General features: G+C 38.7%; 1 protein-coding gene across 1 annotated transcript in view; it reads right to left on the bottom strand.

Moving 5' to 3' along the window:
* ahcy (adenosylhomocysteinase) overlaps positions 1-16,333 on the bottom strand; it is a 29,442-nt gene extending 13,109 nt beyond the window's left edge. The window contains exons 1-7 of the mRNA XM_017482056.3: positions 16,174-16,333; positions 12,172-12,362; positions 9,540-9,615; positions 8,823-8,975; positions 8,277-8,389; positions 6,647-6,854; positions 6,446-6,533 (exon numbers count right to left, since the gene is read on the bottom strand). Coding sequence (XP_017337545.1) covers positions 6,446-6,533; positions 6,647-6,854; positions 8,277-8,389; positions 8,823-8,975; positions 9,540-9,615; positions 12,172-12,362; positions 16,174-16,201 — 857 coding nt within the window. The 5' untranslated portion in view covers positions 16,202-16,333. The remainder of the gene's footprint in view (positions 1-6,445; positions 6,534-6,646; positions 6,855-8,276; positions 8,390-8,822; positions 8,976-9,539; positions 9,616-12,171; positions 12,363-16,173) is intronic.
* Between the last annotated feature and the right edge of the window lie 7,465 nt (positions 16,334-23,798).

Raw genomic sequence — 23,798 nt, 5'->3', positions numbered from 1 at the left:
AGACAAAATTTCTGACTACTAGGACTGCCAATTTGGGTTTAAATCAGTGTAACTGGTGAGAGAATTACCACAATAAAAAAAATGCACAAGTGAGTGTAATTTGTATCCACCATTATTTTTGACAAATCCACCTCCTGTGTTACCATTACTAGGGTATTGTGAATGACTCAAATGTAAAGAATAAGAACTATTAGCCAATCCAACCCCCCCCCCCCCCCCAAAAAAAGTAGACATTGGTTTGTGCTATACACCAAAGACATTTGGGTTCGAGATCAAATGAGACGAGAGTTTAGGATTGCAGCTTTTATTTCCTGGTATTTACAGTTGATGTCATGAGTTTATATGTGCCTTGCAGCGTCTGCAACATTTTACTAAAAATAAATAAATAACTAAAAAATGACCATAAAAATTCCACTTTTTTTTTTTTTTTTTTAAATAGTACTGTCCTGAATAAAATAATCCATTTCACAACAGCTGTTTACATATAGTCCAGAACACACAATAATAACTGAATTTAGACAAACAAACCCGTTCAAACATTTACATAAACTCGATTCTTAATACGGTGTTGTTACCAGAATGATTGACTGTTTTTGTGTTTTGTGATGGTTGTTCATGAGTCTCTTGTTGATCCTGAGCAATTTGACTGCCCACTGTTCTTCAGAAAAATCCTGCCCATTCTTTGCTTTTCCAGCATTCTCCAACAGTGACTATATCAGGGTTTACCATAGGTTTTCAGAGAGCTTAGGTGCTGTCTGGGTTCTGGGGGTGGTGGTGGTTTCAGGGTTTGAAATGAATCTAAGGAATATTTAAAGTTTTCCATGTTGTTTTCAACAGTTATCCTTACCATATCTGTGAAGGAAAGCTGGCAACACTTAGTCTTGGTAATTACAGTCAAAATAATTTAAACAATTAAAGCTTGTTCGATTGGATTCAAGTCAGGTGATTGACTGGTCCACTCTATCATCTTGATTTTTTTTTCTCTGAAACCAGTTGAGAGTTTCGTTTGCTGTATGCTTTGGATCATTTTCCTTCTGGAAGGTCCACCCACATATCATCCAGGTGGATGTCAGTAGATTCTTCTCAAGAATCTCCGGGTAAAGGGCTCCATTCATCATTCCTTCAATTATATGAAGTTGCCAGTACCATGTGATGAAAAAACAGCCCCACACCATGATGCTTCACCTCCAAACTTCACTGTTGCTATAGTGTTTTAAGGGTGATGTCCAGTGCTAGTTCTTCTCCAAACATGATGTGTAGTAGGGAAGCAGTGTCACAGGAAGCAGTGTCCCTCGAGCCGACGCTAATCTCTATACTTTAAAAATATATATTTTTTTGTTTTAACCTATATAACATTAACAAATATCACTGATACTATTTTAGGTAAAAACAATCGTAACGTTGCGCTGTTGCTAAGTTTCATTGGATCTTATAAACATCGGTGACTAGCTTGCAGCCCGGTAGCATCACCTTACCACTAGCTTTACTTACATTTCACATTTATCTCATTTACCGCTGTTTTTTTTCAAAGCAAATATGTCGGTTGTTTCTCTGCTTTTGAGTGCAGAGGAGGACTCGCTCGAGCTGCACATGGTGCTGTTGGAACGGGAGGATGTGGAGAAACAGATCCGCGGCCTACTCGACAAGCAGGCCCAGCTGCTGGAGTGAAGAACCATGCTGGAAACATCTTGTGCTTCCGCCTGCACATCCAAGGTAAGCATGCAGCGTGGTACTCCCACTCCCCGCCCCTCTAAGCCGTGTGTTTCTCTGTGCAGGGACCATGCATCCAAGACCTATCCAGCCGAGGTCTCCGTCACGCTGGCACCGACACACCACAGACCTTGGGTGAACCAGCGGCAGAAGGTGCGGGCCAGACCCCAGACGAGGACCTCTCCTGCTACCACACCTCCAGTGTTCGAGATCCCAACCAGGAACCGCTTCACCCCGAAATGTCCACGTCACTTCAAATAAGGGTAAGGTACACACATTGTTTTTCTTGTGCTCGTGCACTTGATGTCACTGCGCAAGTACCAGGAATCCTGAAGAAGGACGAGAGCATTGGAGCGGTCGTGCTGCACGCGGGGGCGAACGACATCAGGCTGCGCCAGACTTCACCAGCCTGATCAAGATGGTATGAGGGAGATCAACCACCACGAAGATCATCGTCTCTGGACCTCTTCCCATATACCGACGTGGGGCTGAAAAGTTCAGAAGACTTCTTGCTTTGAATGACTGGTTAGTTTCCTAGTGTAATGAACAGAATCTGCTGTTTGTAAATAACTGGAATCTGTTCTGGGAGCAGCTGTCAGACAACATCTCCAAGACGCTACACACCATGTGACTACCTACTGCAAGTACATAGTTCTACAATAACAACATTCATCATAATCAATGTTCAATTAATAGTTCTACATTTGTAGTACATACAATAGAGACTGTGTCTGTTCCCCGAGCTATACAAATACATAGACAATTTCGGAAAGTTTGTTTTAATAACCCAATTAACATAAAAATAGATCATACCAAATGCACATCCAGTACCTCTGAACTGAAGCTAGGACTATTAAACATTAGATCTCTTGCGTCTAAGGCTCTTATTGTTAACGAAATCATTACTGATCAGGAATGCAATATAAAGGTGTTTAACGGAAACTTGGATTAAACCATCAAGTACATCGCATTAAATGAAGCCAGTCCTCCTGGATACAGTTATGTACATCAGCCTCGTTGAACTGGTAGAGGAGGCGGTGTTGGCCTCATCCGTAGTCAAAATCTAGTCATCACACAAAAACCTAGTCATAAATTTAATTCTTTATACCAGCATAACTTATGTAGCCACAAAGGACATGTAAAGGACATTAGACATTGGATGCTTATTAACTTCCTTTTACTTAATTCTGATAAGACAGAAGTACTTGTACTAGGACCACGTGCAGCTAGAAGTAATCTTTCTGATCTCACAGAAACTCTGGATGGACTTTCCGTTTCGTTATGTACAGCAGTAAAAGACCTTGGAGTAATTATTGACTCCAGTCTATCATTTGATGCTCATGTAGATAATATTACTAGGATAGTCTTTCATCTCAGAAATATTTCTAAGATACGAAATTTATTGTCACTACATGATTGTTCATGCTTTCGTCACGATTACTGTAATGCCTTACTGTCTGGATGTTCCATTAGGAGCATAAATGAACTCCACTTAGTCCAGAATGCAGCTGCTCGAGTCCAAACTAGAACCAGAAGATACGACCACATCACCCCGATCTTATCCACACTGCATTGGCTCCCAGTGAAATCTCGCATTGATTATAAAATACTATCATTAACCTATAAAGCAATAAACGGTCTCGCGCCACAGTATCTAAGAGACTTTTGCTTTTATATGATACGCCAAGCCTATTTAGATCAAAAGATGGAGGCTATTTGACGGCACCTCGAATAGCGAAGGCTACAACGGGGGAAGAGCTTTCGCTTATAGAGCCCCACAGTTATGGAACTGTCTTCCTATTAGTGATCGGGACTCAGACACAGTCTCGGTGTTTAAGTCTAGGCTTAAACCGTATTTGTTTACTCAAGCCTACCCTGACTAGACTTTGTTACACTAAGCACAGTCCTAATAATCTTTTCTCTCCATCTCTCCTTCTGTCGAGCCACACACGATTTTATGAAGATACTAGAGAGCCTGATCCTTTCTCCTCTCTGGACCTGCCTGATCCATTCGGATGCCCTACCTCTGGATGGAGCTCTCATCTACTCCAATTCCAGATGGACACACTCACTGTGGTTGCTGGGACTACGGCTGCTTCGAAGGCCAAACAGACTTCATATTAAACCATAATTAACTTTTTTACACTATCTGTTGTTACACAGATGAGGACGGGTTACCTTCTGAGTCTGGTTCCGCTCATGGTTTCTTCCTCTGAACATCTTAGGGAGTTTTTCCTTGCCACCGGCTTGCTCAATTGGAATAAATCCGCACATTTAAAATCTGTATCCTGTGTTTATATGTTTCTGTAAAGCTGCTTTGAGACAATGTCTATTGTAAAAAGCGCTATACAAATAAAACTGAATTGAACGACAGCCAAAAAGATCAATTTTGCTCTCGACTGAACAGACTACACTCTCCCCCCATAGTTGTAGTAAACTTTAAACGAGCTTCGACATGCCTTTTCTTTAGTAATGGAGTCTTGCAGAGTGAGCGTGAGCAGTGGAATGCGTTGCCTATTGTTTTCTCTGTGACGATGGTACCTGCTGCCTCCAAGTGTTTCTGGAGCTCTTTGGCTACCATTCGGACTATTCTTCTGACTCCCTGGTCAGAAATCTTGCAAGGAGCTCCTGTGCGTGGCTGGTTGATTACGGAGTGATGTTGCTTCCACTTGTGGATAATGGCCCCAATGGTGCTTACTGGAAGATTTGAAATACTTCTGTATCCAATTCGATCAATACGTTCCGCAACAATAAGGTTCCGAAGGTCTTGGGAGAGCTCTTTGCTGTTATCAAATCATGAGATGTTTCTTGTGTGACACCTTGGTGCCGAAAAGCCTTTTTTATAGACCATCAATTTACTAACCCAGCTGATATTAATTTGCACAGATAGGCGGTATAATTACTCTAACTATTACATATTTCAGCTGGTTCCTTGCCTTGGAGAACTGCTTTTTCTTGGCGCGTTAGATACTCCCCCACCCCGTGTCATTCCACTTTATTACACAATCTTATTTATGGATTTTAAATGTTGAATTTTTTATATTTCCAGATTTCTTGAGTTAATACCGATGTCTGGTGAAAAAGCCCAACCCTATGTGAATAACCTCATTGGAAATATATTTACTGAAAAAAAAATAATAAATGTTGAGGCGTTCAATACTCATTTCCCCCACTTTACACCGATCATCCTGTTCAAAAGTTTACACACCCCTGACTCTTAATGTATCGTGTTGCCTTCTTGAGAATCAATGAACGTTTGCACCTTTTGTAATAGTTGTATATGAGTCCCTCAACTGTCCTCAGTATGAAGAGATGGATAGTCACTGTTGCAAAGGGGTCAAATATCTAAAAGATGCTGGAAAACCAAAGAATGTGCAGGACCTGGAGGATTTTTCTTAAGAACATTGATTCAGTCTAACTGCTCAGGACAAACAAAGGACTCGAACAACCACCACAAAACTTACAGTCACTGATCATCCACTGGTCATTTGTGTAAATTCAGTTATTATTGTGTCTTGTGGACTACATGTAAACACCTGTTGTGGGAAATCGCTTATTCAGGGCAGTACTAAATGAAAAAATAAAATGCAATTTTTATGACCCCCTCTTTTTTTTTTTAAATTAACATTTTGCAGATTCTGCAAGCCCTATCCAAACTCATGACCAACTGTACATCAATCAACATAAAATAGAACCTTTTATATCAGACCACCCAATTTTTAGGCAAGAAAAAGGAATAAACTAGTCTTGAAGTAAATTAAAGTAAATAATACTAATATTTATATTTGGTTGCATATCCCTTGACTCACTGACATCACCAACTTATTGGGTTTCTTCTTTTGTGATGCTTTTCCAGGCTATTCTCTCAAACCCCCTCCACCCAGCCTCTTTCAGTTGTTTGTTTCGGGGGGGTTTCTCTCTTCAGTCTCCTCTTCAGGAGGTGCTCAATTGGGTTAAGGTCTGGTGACTGACTTAGCCAGTCTAAAACTTTAGACAAAGTCCTTTGAGTTGGCAGGGTGTTTTGGATCATTGTCTTGCTGCATGATAAATTCCTTCCGGTTAATTTGGATACATTTTCTTTGTAAATTGGCAGAAAAATGTGCCTGTAAATTGTAAGTTGTTGGTGATGTCACTGACTGTTGTTTTTGGGGTTTTCTTCACAGCACTCACAATGTATCAGTCACCAGTTGTTTTTCCTTTTTCCAGGACATTCCAAATCGCCGTATTGGTCATGTTTGTGCAATGCCTCCGATTTTCCCTCTTTTCTCAGCCTCAAAATGGCTTGCTTTTCTCCCAAAGTCTACTTTCTGTTTATATATATCCCTGAATAACAAGAAACACCTGTCGGTCACATGTTCCAATATTTGTGCTCGTCTACAAAATGAGTGGGCTGATACAAAATGTGCTATTTTCTATGTTGTTTAAACACATCTACATATAAATACCAGGAAATGAAAGCTCAAATTCTAAACTCTTCTTGTATTCATCTTTTGATCTCAGACCCAAATGTCTTCAGTCTACAGCAAAAATAAATAAATAAATAAAAAGGAACTAGCCTTGCTGTTCCAGTAGTTTCGGAGGGGACTGCGGATAACTACTTATGAACAAAAGATGGCCATTTTTGTCACTGATGCACAAAACATTACCCGCCTTTCCAGCAGATAATCTAATGCAGCTGCATACACAACAATGTCAAGATGGCAGTATATGCTTATGACAGTGCCTCATGACATACCTGCCCAGAATGATATCCTCACAGCCAGTAGTTGTCACAAAAATGTTTCCTTCCTTGCAGGCCTCATCCATTGTAGTCACCTCATAGCCTGCAAAGGCATTCAAATTCACTTAATCAAACACAGCATATTTGTTTTGTCGCTTGCGAGATTAAAAAAAAAGAAATTGCATATACTTTATGACAAATGAGCAAAACAGGTACCTTCCATTGCAGCCTGTAGGGCATTGATGGGGTCAATCTCTGTGACTATGACTCTGGCACCAAAGCCTCGAAGAGCCTGAACACACCCTTTACCGACATCACCATATCCAGCTACCACAGCCACCTTCCCGGCAATCATTACGTCAGTCGCCCGCTTGATTCCATCAATCAGGGATTCACGGCAGCCATACAGATTATCAAATTTACTCTGCGCAAAGAAAGTGAACTAAATAGTCAGCTCCAAAGTTACTGGCAGCATTGGTAAGGATTGATAAGAAATGATTATTCAAAAAGTTGTGTTGTTAATTAGCAGAATCTCACACTGAAATTGATCTGATCTTAACTTATTCTAAGAAAATAAAACACGTCAATTATTAACATTCCCACAAATTCTTAACGACAGTGCACATCTTTAGCACTTAGATCTTTGAAGACATGCACTTGCCCATTACCCAAAGAATACACTCCAGAACCCTGACTCTTGATAGAACAAACTACAGCCACTGGTGTCCCTAAAGGCCTAGCTAATGTCACTGATCATAGAACAAATTCTCCTATATTCAGTGTCAGAATGGCTACTAGTTTATTCTAAACTAAAAACAGAGGTGAAAAAAGTAGTCAAGACTAGGCCACAGTTTTGCAATGAATCTTATGTAACTATGGTCTTGAGATGTCCTGGTTAGCTAGTACATAAGTTATATACTTATTGACAGTGTATGAATAGATTTAGGAATGCACTTGGCCATCATTCCCAAATATAGGGACCATTCAACTGTACTTTTCACTATGAGTGACTACGTTTACATGGACAGCAGTAATCTAATTATTGACCTTACTCTGAGTAAGATCATAATGTGATTAAGGTGTTTACATGAGTCACTTTTAGAATACTCCTGTCATGTTCCCGTTTTACATGTTTTAGAACATAATTAGATTAACAGCCTGCGTCATTACGTCACCGCGCCACGCCGTCCGACGTCCCTCCAGAATTTCACGTATCAACATACAGTTGGTCTTCGTTATGGTACCCTATACAGTTTTGGGTGTTATTTATTTTTTTACGAACGCTTTAAGTGCAGTTAATTATTTGTCATGCTTTACGTGCTAATAGACAACTGCTTGAAGCGGTGGGTGTGTCCCAAATTGCGTACTTACCGTCTATATAGAAGCCGAGCTACATGTATTTTTCCCCACTACAGGCCTCTAGTAGGAAAGTATGTGATTTGGGACACAGCCGAACTCTCGTTTGCCGTAAAACGTAAAACTGCCGTGTGTGATCGTGTCCTGTCGCAAAATGCGGTGAAAACTCCCATACGACGTTCATAATGTGATTAAGGTGTGTACATGTCACTACTACAAGTCCATAATGCGACTAAAACAGGAGTACTCCACACGTCTTAATTAGATTATTGCTTACTTCCTTAATTAGATTAAGGTAAGTAAAAATTGCTGTTTACATGGTAGTTTCTTAATTAGAGTATGGTCTTAATCGGATTAAGAGTGGATTATTGTTGTCCATGTAAACGCAGCTAGTGTCATGAATTTGTGTCATCTGGATTGGTCAGTTTATATATTTATTGCAATCACTCAGCAATCTCCAACTTTATATAGTAAAACTTATAGCAGTTACCTTGGTAACAGAGTCGTTCACATTAATAGCAGGAACTTTGAGTTCGCCCTTCTTCAGCATCTTGTAGAGTTTATGAACCCCAGTGGTGGTCTCCTCCGAAAGACCCTTAATTCCTGAAATAAATCATGAAAAATGAAACAGCCTAATGCTACCATCATAACAGACTTATAATTGCAGGCAAGTATGAGAACATTTGTAAATCATACACATAATTGTAATTTAGAGAAGTGAAGGACTTTTCTAGTACATTCTAGAAAGCAAATGGGCCACCGGTTTGGGACTCTGACTCTGAACAGAAGACCTGGCCTGGAGAAGGTTGTGAGAGAGTCAATGTGCAACTCAAAGCTTAGTCAAAATATGGGAGTCTGTTGCAGACTTACTGTGGTGGTTCAGTATTGTTTGAGGGATTTTTGTAGTAACGCGATAAAATGATACTGACATTAGAAAATAAGGATAACAAATGAATTGTAAATGCTTAAGACAAACTAATGCCTTCAGTGAAATCATAACATTAGTTTGAAAACGAGAAAGGAAAATGAACTATACCTGCTAACAATTTGGGATATTTCTGGTGCACAAGGTTGGTTAGATCACCACCATCGTCCAGGATCATGTTGAGAGGTTGCCCATCCTTGAAGTAGATGGTCTGCTCGATGCACCACACATACTCCTCATCTGTCTCCCCTTTCCAAGCATACACTTTAAAAATAAAAGAATTAATTAAAATACACACACGAAGTTGGCACAAGGTTGAAAGCAGCAGTAAGCTAAATCTTACACTATTCTTGATGTGTACATTAGCAGGAAACCGTTTCTATTTAGCATAATTCATAATAGGATCAGATAATCTCTGGGATGTTTCAGTGACTACCATAACAATAAGCAAGTAAGAAATCAATTATATTTCTTTAAAAGTAGCTTTCAATTTTTTTTTTTTGCTTTAATTTGGATTTATTGCAGCTCTAGAGTACGTGAAAGAAGGTCCAGATGTTGCAACAGTTCCATCATGCACCTTTGGGTCTACAATCCATAAACAGTAGGACAAGTTTTGCAAAACCTAGGCAATCAGAATTTCTACACAGTTTTGCACTCAAAGGATATGGATTCTGGATTCTGTCAAGTTCAATAGTGCAGGATTTAGTCTACAATTAGCCTACCATACGAACTTTAAACTATGATGACAGCTAGTCTCAAGACAGACAACTGCGTGAACTAAACCAGCATTTAAGGTTGTAGGGCAAACAGACATGCACACAGACATACCTGGAACACCAGTTTTGGCGATCGCAGCAGCAGCATGGTCCTGGGTGGAGAAAATGTTACAGCTAGACCACTGAACCTGGTTTTGCCGGGGTGGGGGGTAGAAGAGAGGGAAGAGAGAAGGAAAAAAGAAGTCATTTGACCAAAATATGATTATTAAACCTAGTTCTGGACAATTTTAGCAATTTCAAGTTTGAAATAGTCCTGTTCTACTGGCGGATTTTTTTTCCCTCTAATTTTAAGCATTTATTTCCAGAAAGAAGAAAAATTTTCCACAAAGTCAGAGCCTGAAATGCGTAGGAGCATGTAAACAAGCAACTAAAAGGTAAAGGATTACTTGGCAGGAGTTTGAGACCCCCACAACTCAGACGAGAAAAACTGTTCACATGACAACCTATCATGGTCACAGACTCAGTGAAACTGGACAGGACAAAGAAACTGAACACTGGAAAAAGATCTTGATTTTTTTTCCTCCCATCTTCAACTGTCCTCTTTCAATGAGCCTGTGCCCATGATAGCCTCAGATTCCCGTTCTCAGCTGGTGAGAGTGGAACCCGATGTGGTCTTCTGCTGTTGTAGCCAATCGACATCAAGGTCAATGTTTTGTGCATGCTATACCGAGATGCTTTTCTCACCACGGTTGTAAAGAGTGATCATTTCAGTTACTATATCTTTCCTGGAAGCTCAAACCAATCTTTCGATTCTCCTCTGACCTCTCGCTCATCAAACACAAAGCGTTTCCACCGATAGAGCTTATGTTTTTCCACACCATTCTGTGTGAACTCTAAAGACTGATGCGAGAGAAAACGTCTGAAATACTCAAACCAGCCCAGCCCTTTTAAGCATTGCGTCGATGCCACATGATTGGCCAACTGCATAAATGAGCAATTATTCCTAGTGGATGGTGAGGGTGCACACACACCTCTACTAATATTGGCACCCTTGGTAAATATGAGCAAGGAAGGCTGTGAAACATTATCTATTGTTCAACCCTTTCACTGCAGGATTTTGTGATGTAAAAAAAAAAAAAAAAAAAAAAAAAAAAAAGTTATATCAAGATTAAATAATTTCAGAGGGAAAAAGAACGAAAACATATACACATACTAATATATATATATATATATATATATATATATATATATATATATATATATATATATATATATATATATATATATATATATATATATATATATACATATATATACATATATATATATATATATATATATATATATCCCTTAACTGATTAAGCAATGTCGCAAAAGCAGGGGTCCTCTTATACTGAATATCAGCATGGCTTTGATTCTTTCCAGGTTCAATCATTATTATGGATGAGAAATAATTGTTGTGTCCCAACTTAAAGCATCCTGCTTTGGCAATTTTATTTCATTGTTCCATGCAGAATTGCTCCAGATCAATCAAATTGCGAGGGGATCTCCTATGTACAGCCAGCCCACTTCAAATCATTCCACAGGGTTTTAATATGATTTAGATTTTGGCTCTGACTGGGCCATTCCTGAACACTGCATTTTATGAAGACATTCCTTTGTTGACTTGGACTTGTGTTTTCGGTCATTGTCGTGCTGGAAAATTAAATCTTTCTAACAGAGGCCAATAGGTTTTGTGCCAAAATATATTATTTGGAGCCATATATCTTGTAGAGCCCCAATCCCAGCTGAAGAGAAGCAGCCCCATAGCTTGATGCTGCCACCACCATGCTTCTTTTAGAAATATGCCCAAAAAGTTATATACTGGTCTAAACAGACCATAAAGTATTTTGGCACATGGTTTCAGGAGATTTAGGCAGGCTTGGATTCATAATTTTTTTGGATGAGAAAGAACTTGTGTCTCACCACCCTACCCCATTGCCCAGACATTTGAAGAACATGAGCTTTATACAACCAAGCAGTAACCACTACTTGACATATGTTACATCCAGTCAGTAACCAGTATTTGGCAGATATTCCTGCAGTAGGTCCCTTTCAGCTTCCCTGACAAGTTTCCTTTCATCAATTTTGGAGGGACATCTTGTTCTTAGTAAGGTCACAGTGGTGCCCCATTTTCTCCACTTGTTGAGTGCCTTCATGGTGTTTTGCATTTAATGTTTTTCTGTACATGCTTTGTAAGCTTTTTGCGCACCATGGCTTCAGAAGTCAGGTGAAACCAAGATGTCAAGAAAATCAAAAATCACTTCCTTGATTACAGGTGTATGAAAATTACTTTAACAGAGCACAGTAATATGCCCCATTAAATATTTTTTTTTCCAAAAAAAAAAATAAAAATAAAAAAATTTGGTGTGTACACTTGTGGAGCCAGGTTATAAAGCTTCACTTAAATCGTGTTGGTTGTTGTATCACAGCAGAGGTGGAAAAAGATCCGACAAGATTCATCTTGTTTTCTTTTCACATCACAAAAACCTAGAATTTTAACTTTAGGGTTGTGTATACTTTAGATCCACGGTAAGCATGATTTCATTTTATGTGTTACAAATAACAGACAAAGCTTAACATATTTTGGGCATTCGATTGCTCCGGTTGTGTTGCTATAAAACAAAAATTGACAATCGTGTCTATCCAGGTAACTTAATCCTCAGCAAAGCCATATTTCAGTAAAACTTTTACCCCCAACTCACCTCAGCTCCAAGGGCCTTGAGGGTCTCAATGAGCACGGCCGTCTGGACAGTCATGTGCAAGCAGCCAGCAATTCTAGCTCCTTTCAGAGGTTGGGTTGGCCCATAAGTCTCTCTTAACTTCATCAGCCCTGGCATCTCATTCTCAGCAATGTCAATTGCCTTACGTCCCCACTCCGCCAGGCTGATATCAGCTGGAAACACAACAATATGTGAACATCTCAATTCATCCATTTTCTACACTGCTTATCCTACAGGGTCGAGAAGAACCTGGAGCCTATCCCAGGGAGCATTGGGCACAAGGCAGGGTACAACCTGGACAGTAGGGCCGCACGATTATGGCCAAAATGATAATCCCGATTATTTTGATCAATATTGAGATCTCGATTATTTATCATGATTATTCATTGATTTTAGGGACAACATATTTTTATTGCACTTTCACATTTATTAAGTTCTCATGCCACAATAGAACAAACAAGTAGGCATGAGAAAACTTGAGTTTGTCAGTTATGACAGAATTTCGGAACATAGTGTGAGCCATGACATTAATTTACCTTCTGATTAACTGAAAATATCAAATTTAGTTTATTTTACAGACTGTATGCAAAAAAATAACTTAACCTGTTCACCTTGTAAACAAATACAATAAACATCAATGTTCAGTGTTTGAAGTCTGCTCCTCTTAAATATACATATATTTATTTATATGCATACTTTTCGGTCTTTTACTGCGTCAGGGCCGAGCATCTCGTTGACGATGGCTTTGCAGGCAGGTAGTATTAATGTCTCTGCCACTGTGTGTTACTTTTTTCATTTAGCTACAAGTTCAGCAACTAGATAACTACCTTTGGAGGGCTCTCATTTACCTTTGTGGTTTTGGTTTGTTTTGAAGGGACAAGTGTTACGTTTGGAGATGGCGTTTAAGCTTGCTTGGCACCATGGCGCTGTCGGACAGCTTCTCGCCACACACCAAGCATAATGGAGTCGGTGTCGTCTCATCGCTGGTGAAAGTAAATCCGAACGACAGATAGCTTTCTCTGTATTGCCTCGAGATCACCGTCTTCGCTTTCTTTTTACCACCACTCATACTAGGGCCTTCACCTGGGTCACAATCTTGTCCAGGAGTTTGCATTTTTCCTTTATAAAAACTTCACCACAGCCACCACGACCTGTCACATGCGTCACTAATTCTCTTGTCTCTAAGAAGGAACAAAGCAATTAGCTACCTGCTGCCACCCGGACGAATATTACATTACCCCGCCAATCACTATATTACAGCACAGACACTCGACAAGGTCATATTATTTGCAGATAATAATTAATAAACATTAATTTAAAAAATCATTTTAAGACTAATTAAGTGATAACTGACGGCCCACCTGACGATCTCTCACGGTACACTAGTGTGCTGCGGCACAGTGGTTGAAAATCACTGCATTAAGTAAACAAAAACAAGAATGTTTTCTTGCAAGAATACACTCCAATTAAACTATGCTACAACATTCATAATGCAACCGCTACCATAATTTTAAACTCATCTGCATAAACTGCTCGAATAAATCTATAGGCACGTAAATATTAGGGGCGCGGCTTTTACACACTTCGCAGTAAAAGCGAAAAACAACTGAAAGCGGAAAACAAGCATCCGAGAGAAATACATGTATTTCGCCTATTATATAATAGGTAAATATGCGGTTTCGGACACAGCCATGGTGACCGGCGGAGCTGCTGCTGCTTTGGCTCCAATGTCTTGTTGCATGGTGCAGCCATGAAAAGTTCCCGAGTGACCACCTGTCAGGCAGCACACCAGTACCGGGTTTAACCGGTACCGTCAACTTTTTTCTTTTTAGTACCGAAGTATCGGTACTTTTGACAACCCTTCCTGTGACAGGACTAGATTTTAAACCAGGAAAAGCTAAAAATTAACCAGTTTTCTCCTACAATTACAATGAACAGATGCTAAGATTGTCTTTTATGACGCGCGATACGAACGCCTCGGTTAACATCTCAGAAAATGTAGTTTAGTGTTTCATGACACGTTAAGCATTCAGTTCACTCTGCTTCAAGCACACTGCTTAAGCAGCTCCCACTGCTGTAGCCATTTCAGTCATGAAAAGTGATACATGCTACTTGGTGTTCCTGTGAGTGCTGTGTGTGTGTGTGTGTGTGTGTGTGTCAAGCAGCTAATATCTGTCCAGGGGCAACTGGAATTCTCCAGGTCTTATCGAAATCTGTCTAAAACCCAAATCTTCTAGTAGAAGTTCTTAGTAGATTGTGTTATTCCTTCCAATTATTAAAATTACTTACAGTTACAGTAACATTGTGTTAATGGCAAACTGACCTCTGGACTCTCAGATCAGCAGAACAAAGTCCAAATAATCAAGCCTTCTGCATGTTTAGTTATTGTTTGATAAAGCAAGCCATTTTGAAGGTATAGAGTGAGTAGAGTCCAATATTTATTTTATATTACATACACACAGTCAAAAGTTTGCAGACACTTAACTGAAATATTTCTCATGATCTTAAAAACCTTTTGATCTGAAGGTGTACGATTAAAGGGTTGAAATTGGTGGTGTAGACAAAAATATAATTGTGCCAACACATTAATTTTTTTCATTACAAAGCATTTTATTGACAAAAATAAATATTTTAAATGGATGAGCAAAATATTCCGAAAAGCAGCTAATAAGAATCCAGCATAGGTGGGAACTCCTTTAATACTGTTTAAAAAGCATCTCAGGGGGATTCCTCAAGAAATTGGTTGAGAAAATGCCGAGAACACATTTCTGAAAGTTCTAGGCAAAAAGGGGGTCCACTTTGAAGATGCTAAATATTACCTGATTTTGATTTATTTTTACTTTAACATGACATAATTCCCATAGTTCTATAGCCTATTATTCTTCTAAAATGTGTGTGTGTGAGACACGAGTGTTTCTGTAACAAGTGTTTCTAAACTTTTGACCAGTCGTGTATGTGTTTACAAGCAATACAGCAGTAGATGTTCTCTTAAATCTTGCTTATTGAAGGAAGGAAGGATAAGAGAAAGAGATAGATAGAGAGATAGATAGATAGATAGATAGATAGATAAAGATGGATAGAGAGAGAAAGATATAGAGAAAGAGCGAGAAAGATGGATAGATAGAAAGATAGAGAGAAAGAAAGCAAGAGCAAGAAAGAGAGCGAGAGCAAGAAAGAGAGAAAGAGTGAGATAGAGAGAAAGATGGATAGGGAGAGAAAGATGGATAGATAGAGAGAAATATGGATAGATGGATAGAGAGATATAAATAGAAAGATAGATAGATAGATAGATAGATAGATAGAAAGAGCAAGAGAGAAAGATAGATAGATAGATAGAAAGAGCGCGAGAGAGAGAGAGAGATGGATAGATAGAGAGATGGATAGATAGAGAGAAAGAGCGAGAGAGAGAGAGAGAGAGATAGAGAGTCTGGATCAGTTATGAGAATCCTATGCTCACAACTCAGGAACACAGTCCGAGCTTCCGGTGTAACGGTCCATAAGCGTCGGCGAAGCACAGCAATGCATGATGGTCATGTGGGTACGGGTGCCGAGCAGCCGCATGCGCGATATACTAAAACTACAACTTCAAACATGGCTGTCGCCATTTTTAAGAGCTTCAATAACAGAAAAGTGGCCAGGTAATATCGATACCTCTCCGCACAGTTCTTATCGAACTTTCCGAACGCATAAGACCGAGTCTACCAACAGCAGTGAAACCGCTCAGACACTGCAGCGGAGTGTTGTTTACACCTGCCGTGTGTCAGCTTTCTCACTAATGTCAGTTATACAGCGGAAACCGCAGACATTCTCCGAACAACGACCAAACCTACGCGTTCGTCTACACTAAACTTGATGTACACATGCACTCGCCGCGTTTATGAAGATGAAATTCTTTCAATAGTTCACTGTGAAACGCACCATCAAGCTAGCCCCGGAAGTGGAAGTGAAAGTGAGCATTTCTGTGCATACTGTACAGATACTGACCGACTTTGAAGGGTAGCTTGTCACACATTGTGGTTTGTCCTGAAGTGAGGAGTTGGATGATTGAATCTAAGCGCTGACACTGCTGCGGAGGTGATCGAAGAGAGAAACATCCAAACTGGGAACTTGTATATAAGTAGCTAGAACCGCCTTGTTGTAATATTAATGAGCGTGTCCAGCCAATCCGAGCGGTGACCTCAAGAACCCTTTCCACGCCCCTTTCACTTGGAACCAACAGGAGGCGCAATGCTCTTGATGTAATCAGGTCCGCGTCCGCCCTCCTCTAACGAACTGTCCTACCTTAACAAACTACCCCAGAGCACATAGAGGAACGAAACCCCAAGTAGTTTGTGCTGTATTTGTCAACTTTACCACTGAAAGTTTATCAGAAAAACTCCATAAGCATATTCTGATCATGCCACATGATCTGAGATCATTCTGATCATTAATAATCATCATCATTATTATTATTATTATTATTATTATTATTATTATTATTATACAAGTATTAGTATAAATCAATCAATCAATAAATACAAGTATTAATAATAAGTTTTATTTATATATTTATACGTGATATTTGTCACGTTTATTGTATTAGTTGAAAAAGAGAACAAAAAGTGCTTGTTATGTTTTGTTTTTTTTTTACTATTAGGCTTATTTATTATATTTAAAAATAAAAAAAGAGAATAAAAACACTACTGTCTGTCATTTATTAATAAATAAATAAATAAATAAATAAAAGTAGCAAAGAACTATTTTCGCTGGGTTTAATTTTCAAGGGATTTCCTGCCAGTGTCCTCAAGCTGACCCCTGAGGTAAACCTGGCCCAAAATATACTCCGTCTGGCTAGTTTTAGGTTTTGGCGAGACTTCTTTTTCCTGAGGAGAAGAAAAAAGTGGATTTCAGAAAGAAAAATAACAACTTTAAGGCGTGCTTTGTTAGCTCAACAATGCCACCTATCGGTAAGAAGATCCAACTCCTGTAAGAAAGAAAATGCAACTATATATATATATATATATATATATATATATATATATATATATATATATATATATATATATATATATATATATATATATATATATATATATATATATATATATATATATATATGTTCCCCCATCCGTCCTGAACTTAATTAAAAAGTCATCAATACATTCTTTTCTAATATGTATGAGAATACTGTAGTGTGAATGTGTTCATCGGACGTACACTCGAAATCACAGTGCATTGTGCATATAAATGAGTGAACAAGCTATCTATCTATCTATCTATCTATCTATCTATCTTATATGAAGGGAGTAACAGAAACCACAGCCACAGTAGAGAAATAGGATTAAGTCATTTATATGTGGAAAGAGAGACAACTGGTGAACATTTGTGTCTTCAATTTCGATTTAAATAATTTAAATAAGGCGAGGCTTATGCAGTATCTGAGGTATAGATAAGCATTCACAAAGATAGAGAAACAGAGAATAAGGATCCGGCACCTCTCAAATGTAGGCTATATCACACCTGCATTGTGGAACCGTTTTATGTGGATCTGCCACCTCTGCAGCTGGATGTTTAAAGTCTCACGCAGCAATATTATCCAAAGTTTTAGTTTTTAATTCACCAAAAGTAAAATGGAACCACAACAAACTGCAAGTAAAAATACTAATCTTATATGAACACTACTCAAATATTGCTAATAGCCCCTTTTACGTTATGTAATCATTTCAAGTTCAAAGTTCACCTGAATTCATTGTCACGAAGCGAAGCCTACAGTAACATAGAATGCATTGTTGTGGCATGGTTCAAAGAAAGCAGTTATCATTAACAGAATTTTTAAAGAACATAAACAATGACAATTAGAAAATGGAGCAAAAGACTACATAGGCAAGAGTCGAAGAGAGTGAGCAGCAACAATTCATTGAGGAAGCAGTTTGGCAAGCATTCCCATGACTAGCAGTGATAATGCTAGCCTGATTGTGGAAGGTTTGAAGAATCGCTTACAAGGAGGCTGAACGTTGTCAACCTGCGCGTGGTTTTGAAAGTGAGATCTCTCTCTTTATTGGTGAATGACACCGGTTCATCTGTTCATCAGATCAGATTGAAGCAATAGATCCACATGCATGATTGTTACTTGCAGATGCGCAAAGTTTGGGCCAAGAGCACCGCTGAATAAAGCATAAAGGGTGACAAACTATTCCCAGCTATTCCTAGAGTGACAATGTTCATAAACCTCAGGAGAACCAGGTAGATTTGAAACAGTACAGATGGCTAATAGAATTTAGCCATACCACAGCAGCTATATATCCATAAAAGAAATGGAATTGCCAGTTATTGCCATGTTATTGAATAGTTATTGAATGACGTTAAGTCCAAACAGGACTAAAAGTGTCAAGAGCAAACTTAGGAGAAGCATCCTGACTTCCCCATTCATACACTCAGTCAAATTAAACACCATATTAGCCAACAGATCACAATCTAGAGAGAACATGGTAATTTGCTTACAAGTTGCCAGGTTGACACAGCATGGAATGGATCAATGAGGGTTCTTCGTAGGCTGGTGAAGACAAAGACACATTAGGTGACTAATCCAAATCCAAATCCACTAATCTTCCTATTTTGAACTTGCACATACTTCTTGAATTGAAAAAATAGAATACAATGTGTTTATTTCTAATATATGTTATGTTTTATTTTATATAACAATAAATGTTGTATAATTTTTTGTTTAAAAGATATGAGACCCTTCCTGGTTCCTTTTTTGTCATTAATATAATCCCTCGCCATGGCAACACCGTTCAAGATATCCAATGTCCGTTCACAATTTAGCATCTTCAGTGTATTGCCATCATGTTGAAAAAGTGTGTGAATCATATGAACCCCCTAGGAGGGCTAGTTAAAAATTCAGAGCCTGATTTTTCAAAAAAACCCACATTCTAACCAAAATAGCTGACTTCCTGTTGGTCGGAGCTAATGACTGTAAATTAGAAAGTTGCACAACATGCTGAGAACAGTGTCATTTTGAAAGTTGTCTGGCTTGATGAGAACAATATACAGTGGGGGAAATAAGTATTGAATGCGTCAACATTTTTTTCAGTAAATATATTTCCAATGAGGTTATCCACATGATATTTTCACAAGACATCAGTATTAACTCAAGAAATCTAGCAATATAAAGAATTCACAACATTAAAGTCCATAAATAAAATTGTGTTTAATAAAGTGGAAAAAAGTATTAAACATGCTAAGAAAAAGCAGTTCTCCAAGGCAAGGTAAGGCAAGGAACCATCTGAACTCCGTGAGTAATTTTACCCCCTATCTGTGAAAATTAATATCAGCTGGGTTAGTAAATTGATGGTCTATAAAAAGACTTTTTCGTTACCAAAGTGTCACACAAGAAACATACCATGATGGGTAAAAACAAAGAGCTCTCACAAGACCTTCGGAACCTTATTGTTGCGAAACATATTGATGGAATCAGATACAGACGTATTTCAACACCTCTGAATCGTCCAGTAAGCACCATTGGGGCCATTATCCATGAGTGGAAGCAACATCACTCCGTCATCAACCGGCCACGCTTAGGAGCTCCTAGCGAGATTTCTGACCAGGGAGTCAGAAGAATAGTCAGAAGAGTAGCCCAAGAGCCAAGGACCACTCAGAAAGAGCTCCAGAAACACTTGGAGGCAGCAGGTGCCATCGTCACAGAGAAAACAATAGGCAATGCACTCCACTGCTTAAAAATCACACCTAAATACCGATTAATTTCTTAATACAGGAAGCATTTGAAGCTGTCATTACAAACAAAGGCTTCTCCACTAAGCATTAAATAAATTTCAGTTGGTGTGTTCAATATTTTTTTCTATGTCATTCCGCTTTATTACACATAACTTGATTTATGGACTTTAATGTTTGGATTTCTTTATCTGTGTGGATTTCTTGAGTTAATACCAAAGTCTGGTGAAAATTTCATGTGAATGATCTCATTGGAAAAATATTTACTGAAAAAAATGTTGACACGTTCAATACTTATTTCCCCCGCTGTATAAAACTCATTAGAGACAGTCAGTCCCCTCTCCATTTGATTTCAGTAAACAGTAGAAAATATAAATGTTTCAATATAACGTCTTCAGACAAGCTGTTGTTAGCGATTTTCCAAACTTGAGTATGAGCGGGATTAAAGCAGTGTAGATTAAAACATTGATCATTTGTCTCATCTATACTCTCAACTATATCATAGGCATGTATGGGTGGGTATTGGGGGTGTCAGTGAGTGTTTAGGGTATGAGTGGGTGTGGGGGGTTTAATGAGTGTCTAGAGTAGCGCTGCAACAACTAATCAACAAAATCGATAATAATCAATTATGAAAATCGTTGTTAACGAATCTCATTATCGATTAGTTGGTCTGCGTGTGGCATGGGGTACATTTACTCCCTACGTTACTTCTGTTCTGTTCATCAGACTGAGGTGTAATCGTCAAGTGACTGAGGAAGAAAGTGTGTGACCTTCAAGACCTCTAAGGCAGGGGAACATTTTATATTAAACACCATGAAAAAGATCAAACTTGTGTAGCACGGAAGCCCAACAGTTTATGTTTCTATCCAAAATGCTCCACTGTGTGTAAGGGGTTGGGGAAACTGGTGTGAGTTGTTTAAAGGGTTTAGTTTAATTTAAGTTTATTGTCATTATATGCTGTATTTGCACTCTTGCAGTGTAACTTCTGTTTTTTATTATAACAGAAGTGATCTATTAGTAACAAGGCCACGTTGCTCCTTGCTAGTGGTTTAGACACGCTGATGCACAGTGGGCGCGCAATTGAGATCTGTAATGTCTAATTAAAACACTACGATTAAAAGTAAACAGAAGTAAAACAATATTCCTAAAGTCAGCAAGTAACAGAAACCACAAGGTGCAGTGAAAGGGAGTTATTATTATTAATTCGGTCTGTAGTTTAATTCAGTGCTTTTTTGCATCCATAAAAAAGTAATGCATAAATGCTATTATATAATATAAACTTAGTTTATATTATATATAAGTATTTATGCATTATCTTTTATCATTCTCCTTTAGGATTTTCTGGTAGAGAGCAGAATTCATGTTTCCCTCAATCACTGCAAGTTGTCCAGGCCCTGAAGCAGCATCCCCACACCATCACACTTCCTCCACCATGCTTGACCGTGGGTATGATGTCCTTTTTGTAGAATTCTGTGTTTGGTTTACGCCAGATTTAATAATAAGACCTCTGTTTCCAAACAGTTCCACTTTCGACTCATCAGTCCACAGAACATTCTCCCAAAAGGTTTGAGGATCATCAAGGTGCGTTTTGGCAAAATTCAGAGGAGCCTTAATGTTCTTCTGGGTTAGCAGTGGTTTTCACCTCGCCACTCTTCCATGGATATCAATTTTGCCCAGTGTCTTTCTGATAGTGGAGTCATGAACCATGACCTTTATTGATGTAAGAGAGGCCTTGGCTCTTTTGTAACTTGAGGGATGAGTAGTTGTTGTGCTCTTATAGGAATTTTGGAAGGTCGGACACTTCTGGGAAGGTTCACTACTGTGCTGAGTTTTTCCATTTGGAGATAACGGCTCTCGCTGTGTTTCTTTGGAGTCCCAGAACCTTTGAAATAGCTTTGTAACCCTTCCCAGACGGACGTATTTCAATCACCTTCTTCCTCATCATTTCTGGAATTTCTTTCCATTTTGACGTACTGTGTTACTCAGTAAGACCTTTTAACCAGCTTCATGCCGTTGAGAAAGTTCTATTTAAGTATTGATTTGATTGAACATGCCTGGCAGTAATCAGGACTGGTTGTATCTCGTCCAGCTGAACCCCATTATGAATGCAGTTTTGTAGATTTGGGGAATTAGTAAATATGGGGTCAAATACATTTTCACACAGGCCCAGTTGGTATTGGATAACTTTTTTGCTTCAATAAATAACATTATCATTTAAAAACTGTATTTGTTGTTTACTCAGGTTGCCTTTGTTTTATCTTAGATTTTGTTTTTATTTCTGAAACAATTTAGTATGAGATATACACAAACACAGAAGAAATCAAATACTTATTCACAGCACTGTACTTCGGCATCACAGAAGACACTGTGAGTGACTGGGAGCCCAAGTCACATCATGAGTATGGGGGAGTATGGTAATCTGTCAGTCTGAGGTCTGGTTATCACCCCCAAGCTAGTAGGCCAGGCTAAGAAAAGTAGAGAGAGCAAACCAAGAATGCAAATCCCGCAGACTCACCTGCAGTGGATGAGTGACCGAGTGAACAAGTGTGGGAGACAGCACACCAACACCTCGAACAAACTGCCCAAGTAAGCAAATAATTTGTATTGTTATGCTGTAACATGTTTGGGGTAGGCCCCCAAGTTCCACTGTAGGAAAACTGTAGTGTTACAGCATACGTAGACATCCATAGATATTTCCAACATTGTGGCAACGCTTTGGGAAGGGCCAGCATATGGGTGTGATGGTCAGGTGTCCAGAAACCTTTGGCCATATCATGAATATGGACAGGTTCTTCAACAAGCAAAAATACAAAAATATGTTGACACAAACATAGTAAGTGAGCATTATCCTATCTTTTGCACACAGAAAGGAGAGGAGAATTTTGCAAAAGTGGCATTTTTAAAAAGGTAAATGGACATGGTTATTACGTCAGGAGATGTATTGTGCTGGTGTGTTCTCTCTCTCTCTCTCTCTCTCTCTCTCTCTCCCTCTCCCTCCCCCTGTTTCACTCTCACAGGTCGCTCCGCCCTAATTGGACATGATGACATGGTGCACAGGGATCGGAGAGGAGAAGATTGTGTGTCTTTTTAAAAGAAAGAAGGACGTTATGTCACCAGGAATTCGGATGTGTGGTGTGTCTGTGATTGTGTTGGTACGATTGAGTAGTGAATGTTTTCTTGGTGCTTGAGTGAAATCGCTTAATTGTTATACTGTGTACAAGTGAGAAAAGTGAGTGATTGAAGTGTTTAGGTAGGAGATTGTGTTGTCCCATTCCCCTGTCTTGTCTTATATGTGTTGTGGCTGAGTGTACACCTTATTTGTAAATATATCGCATATCGTAAATATTTCTTTTCTTCGTTTCATGAAAGCTGTAGGGGTTGGGTGCCGTTTATTTTGGGTCGATCTTTTGTTCTCTGTTTTTGACTCAGTTAGGGAGCTAGGTTAACCTCTGCATTTTATTTTGAAATACCTTTTTTATGTTGTTAGGTTCTTTAAATTGATTCAGGGCAAGATAGCGACTATTTTGTTTATTATTTTGGCCTTGCCCAGCCCTGAAGGGATTTGCTTTCTGAGTGATTCTGTTTGTTTTGGATTATTTTCTTTCTTGCAATCATTAAATTTGAAAGGTATCGAAGACTTGAATGACACGTGTGTCGACCTCATTAGTTTTGATTATGATTTTTGTTTATACTTTTTATATTACACCGCGACCCTAGCCTGGGGTCATAACAATGGTATAAATGTTTGTATAATACTCAATTACAGATGGTTTTTTTTTTTTTTTTTTTTGGAAGAGAACATAGATAAATGTTGGAATAAACTTTGCTCTATTAGACACCAGACATCTATAGAAGTAATACCTAAAAGGTGGTACACAGGGAAGAAAAGAACTGTACCA

The sequence above is a fragment of the Ictalurus punctatus genome, chromosome 12, assembly GCF_001660625.3.
Source record: "Ictalurus punctatus breed USDA103 chromosome 12, Coco_2.0, whole genome shotgun sequence".
NCBI classification, from domain to species: Eukaryota; Metazoa; Chordata; class Actinopteri; order Siluriformes; family Ictaluridae; genus Ictalurus; species Ictalurus punctatus.
Note: the sequence above shows the minus strand (reverse complement) of the source record. Positions and strands in the feature narration are given on the sequence as shown.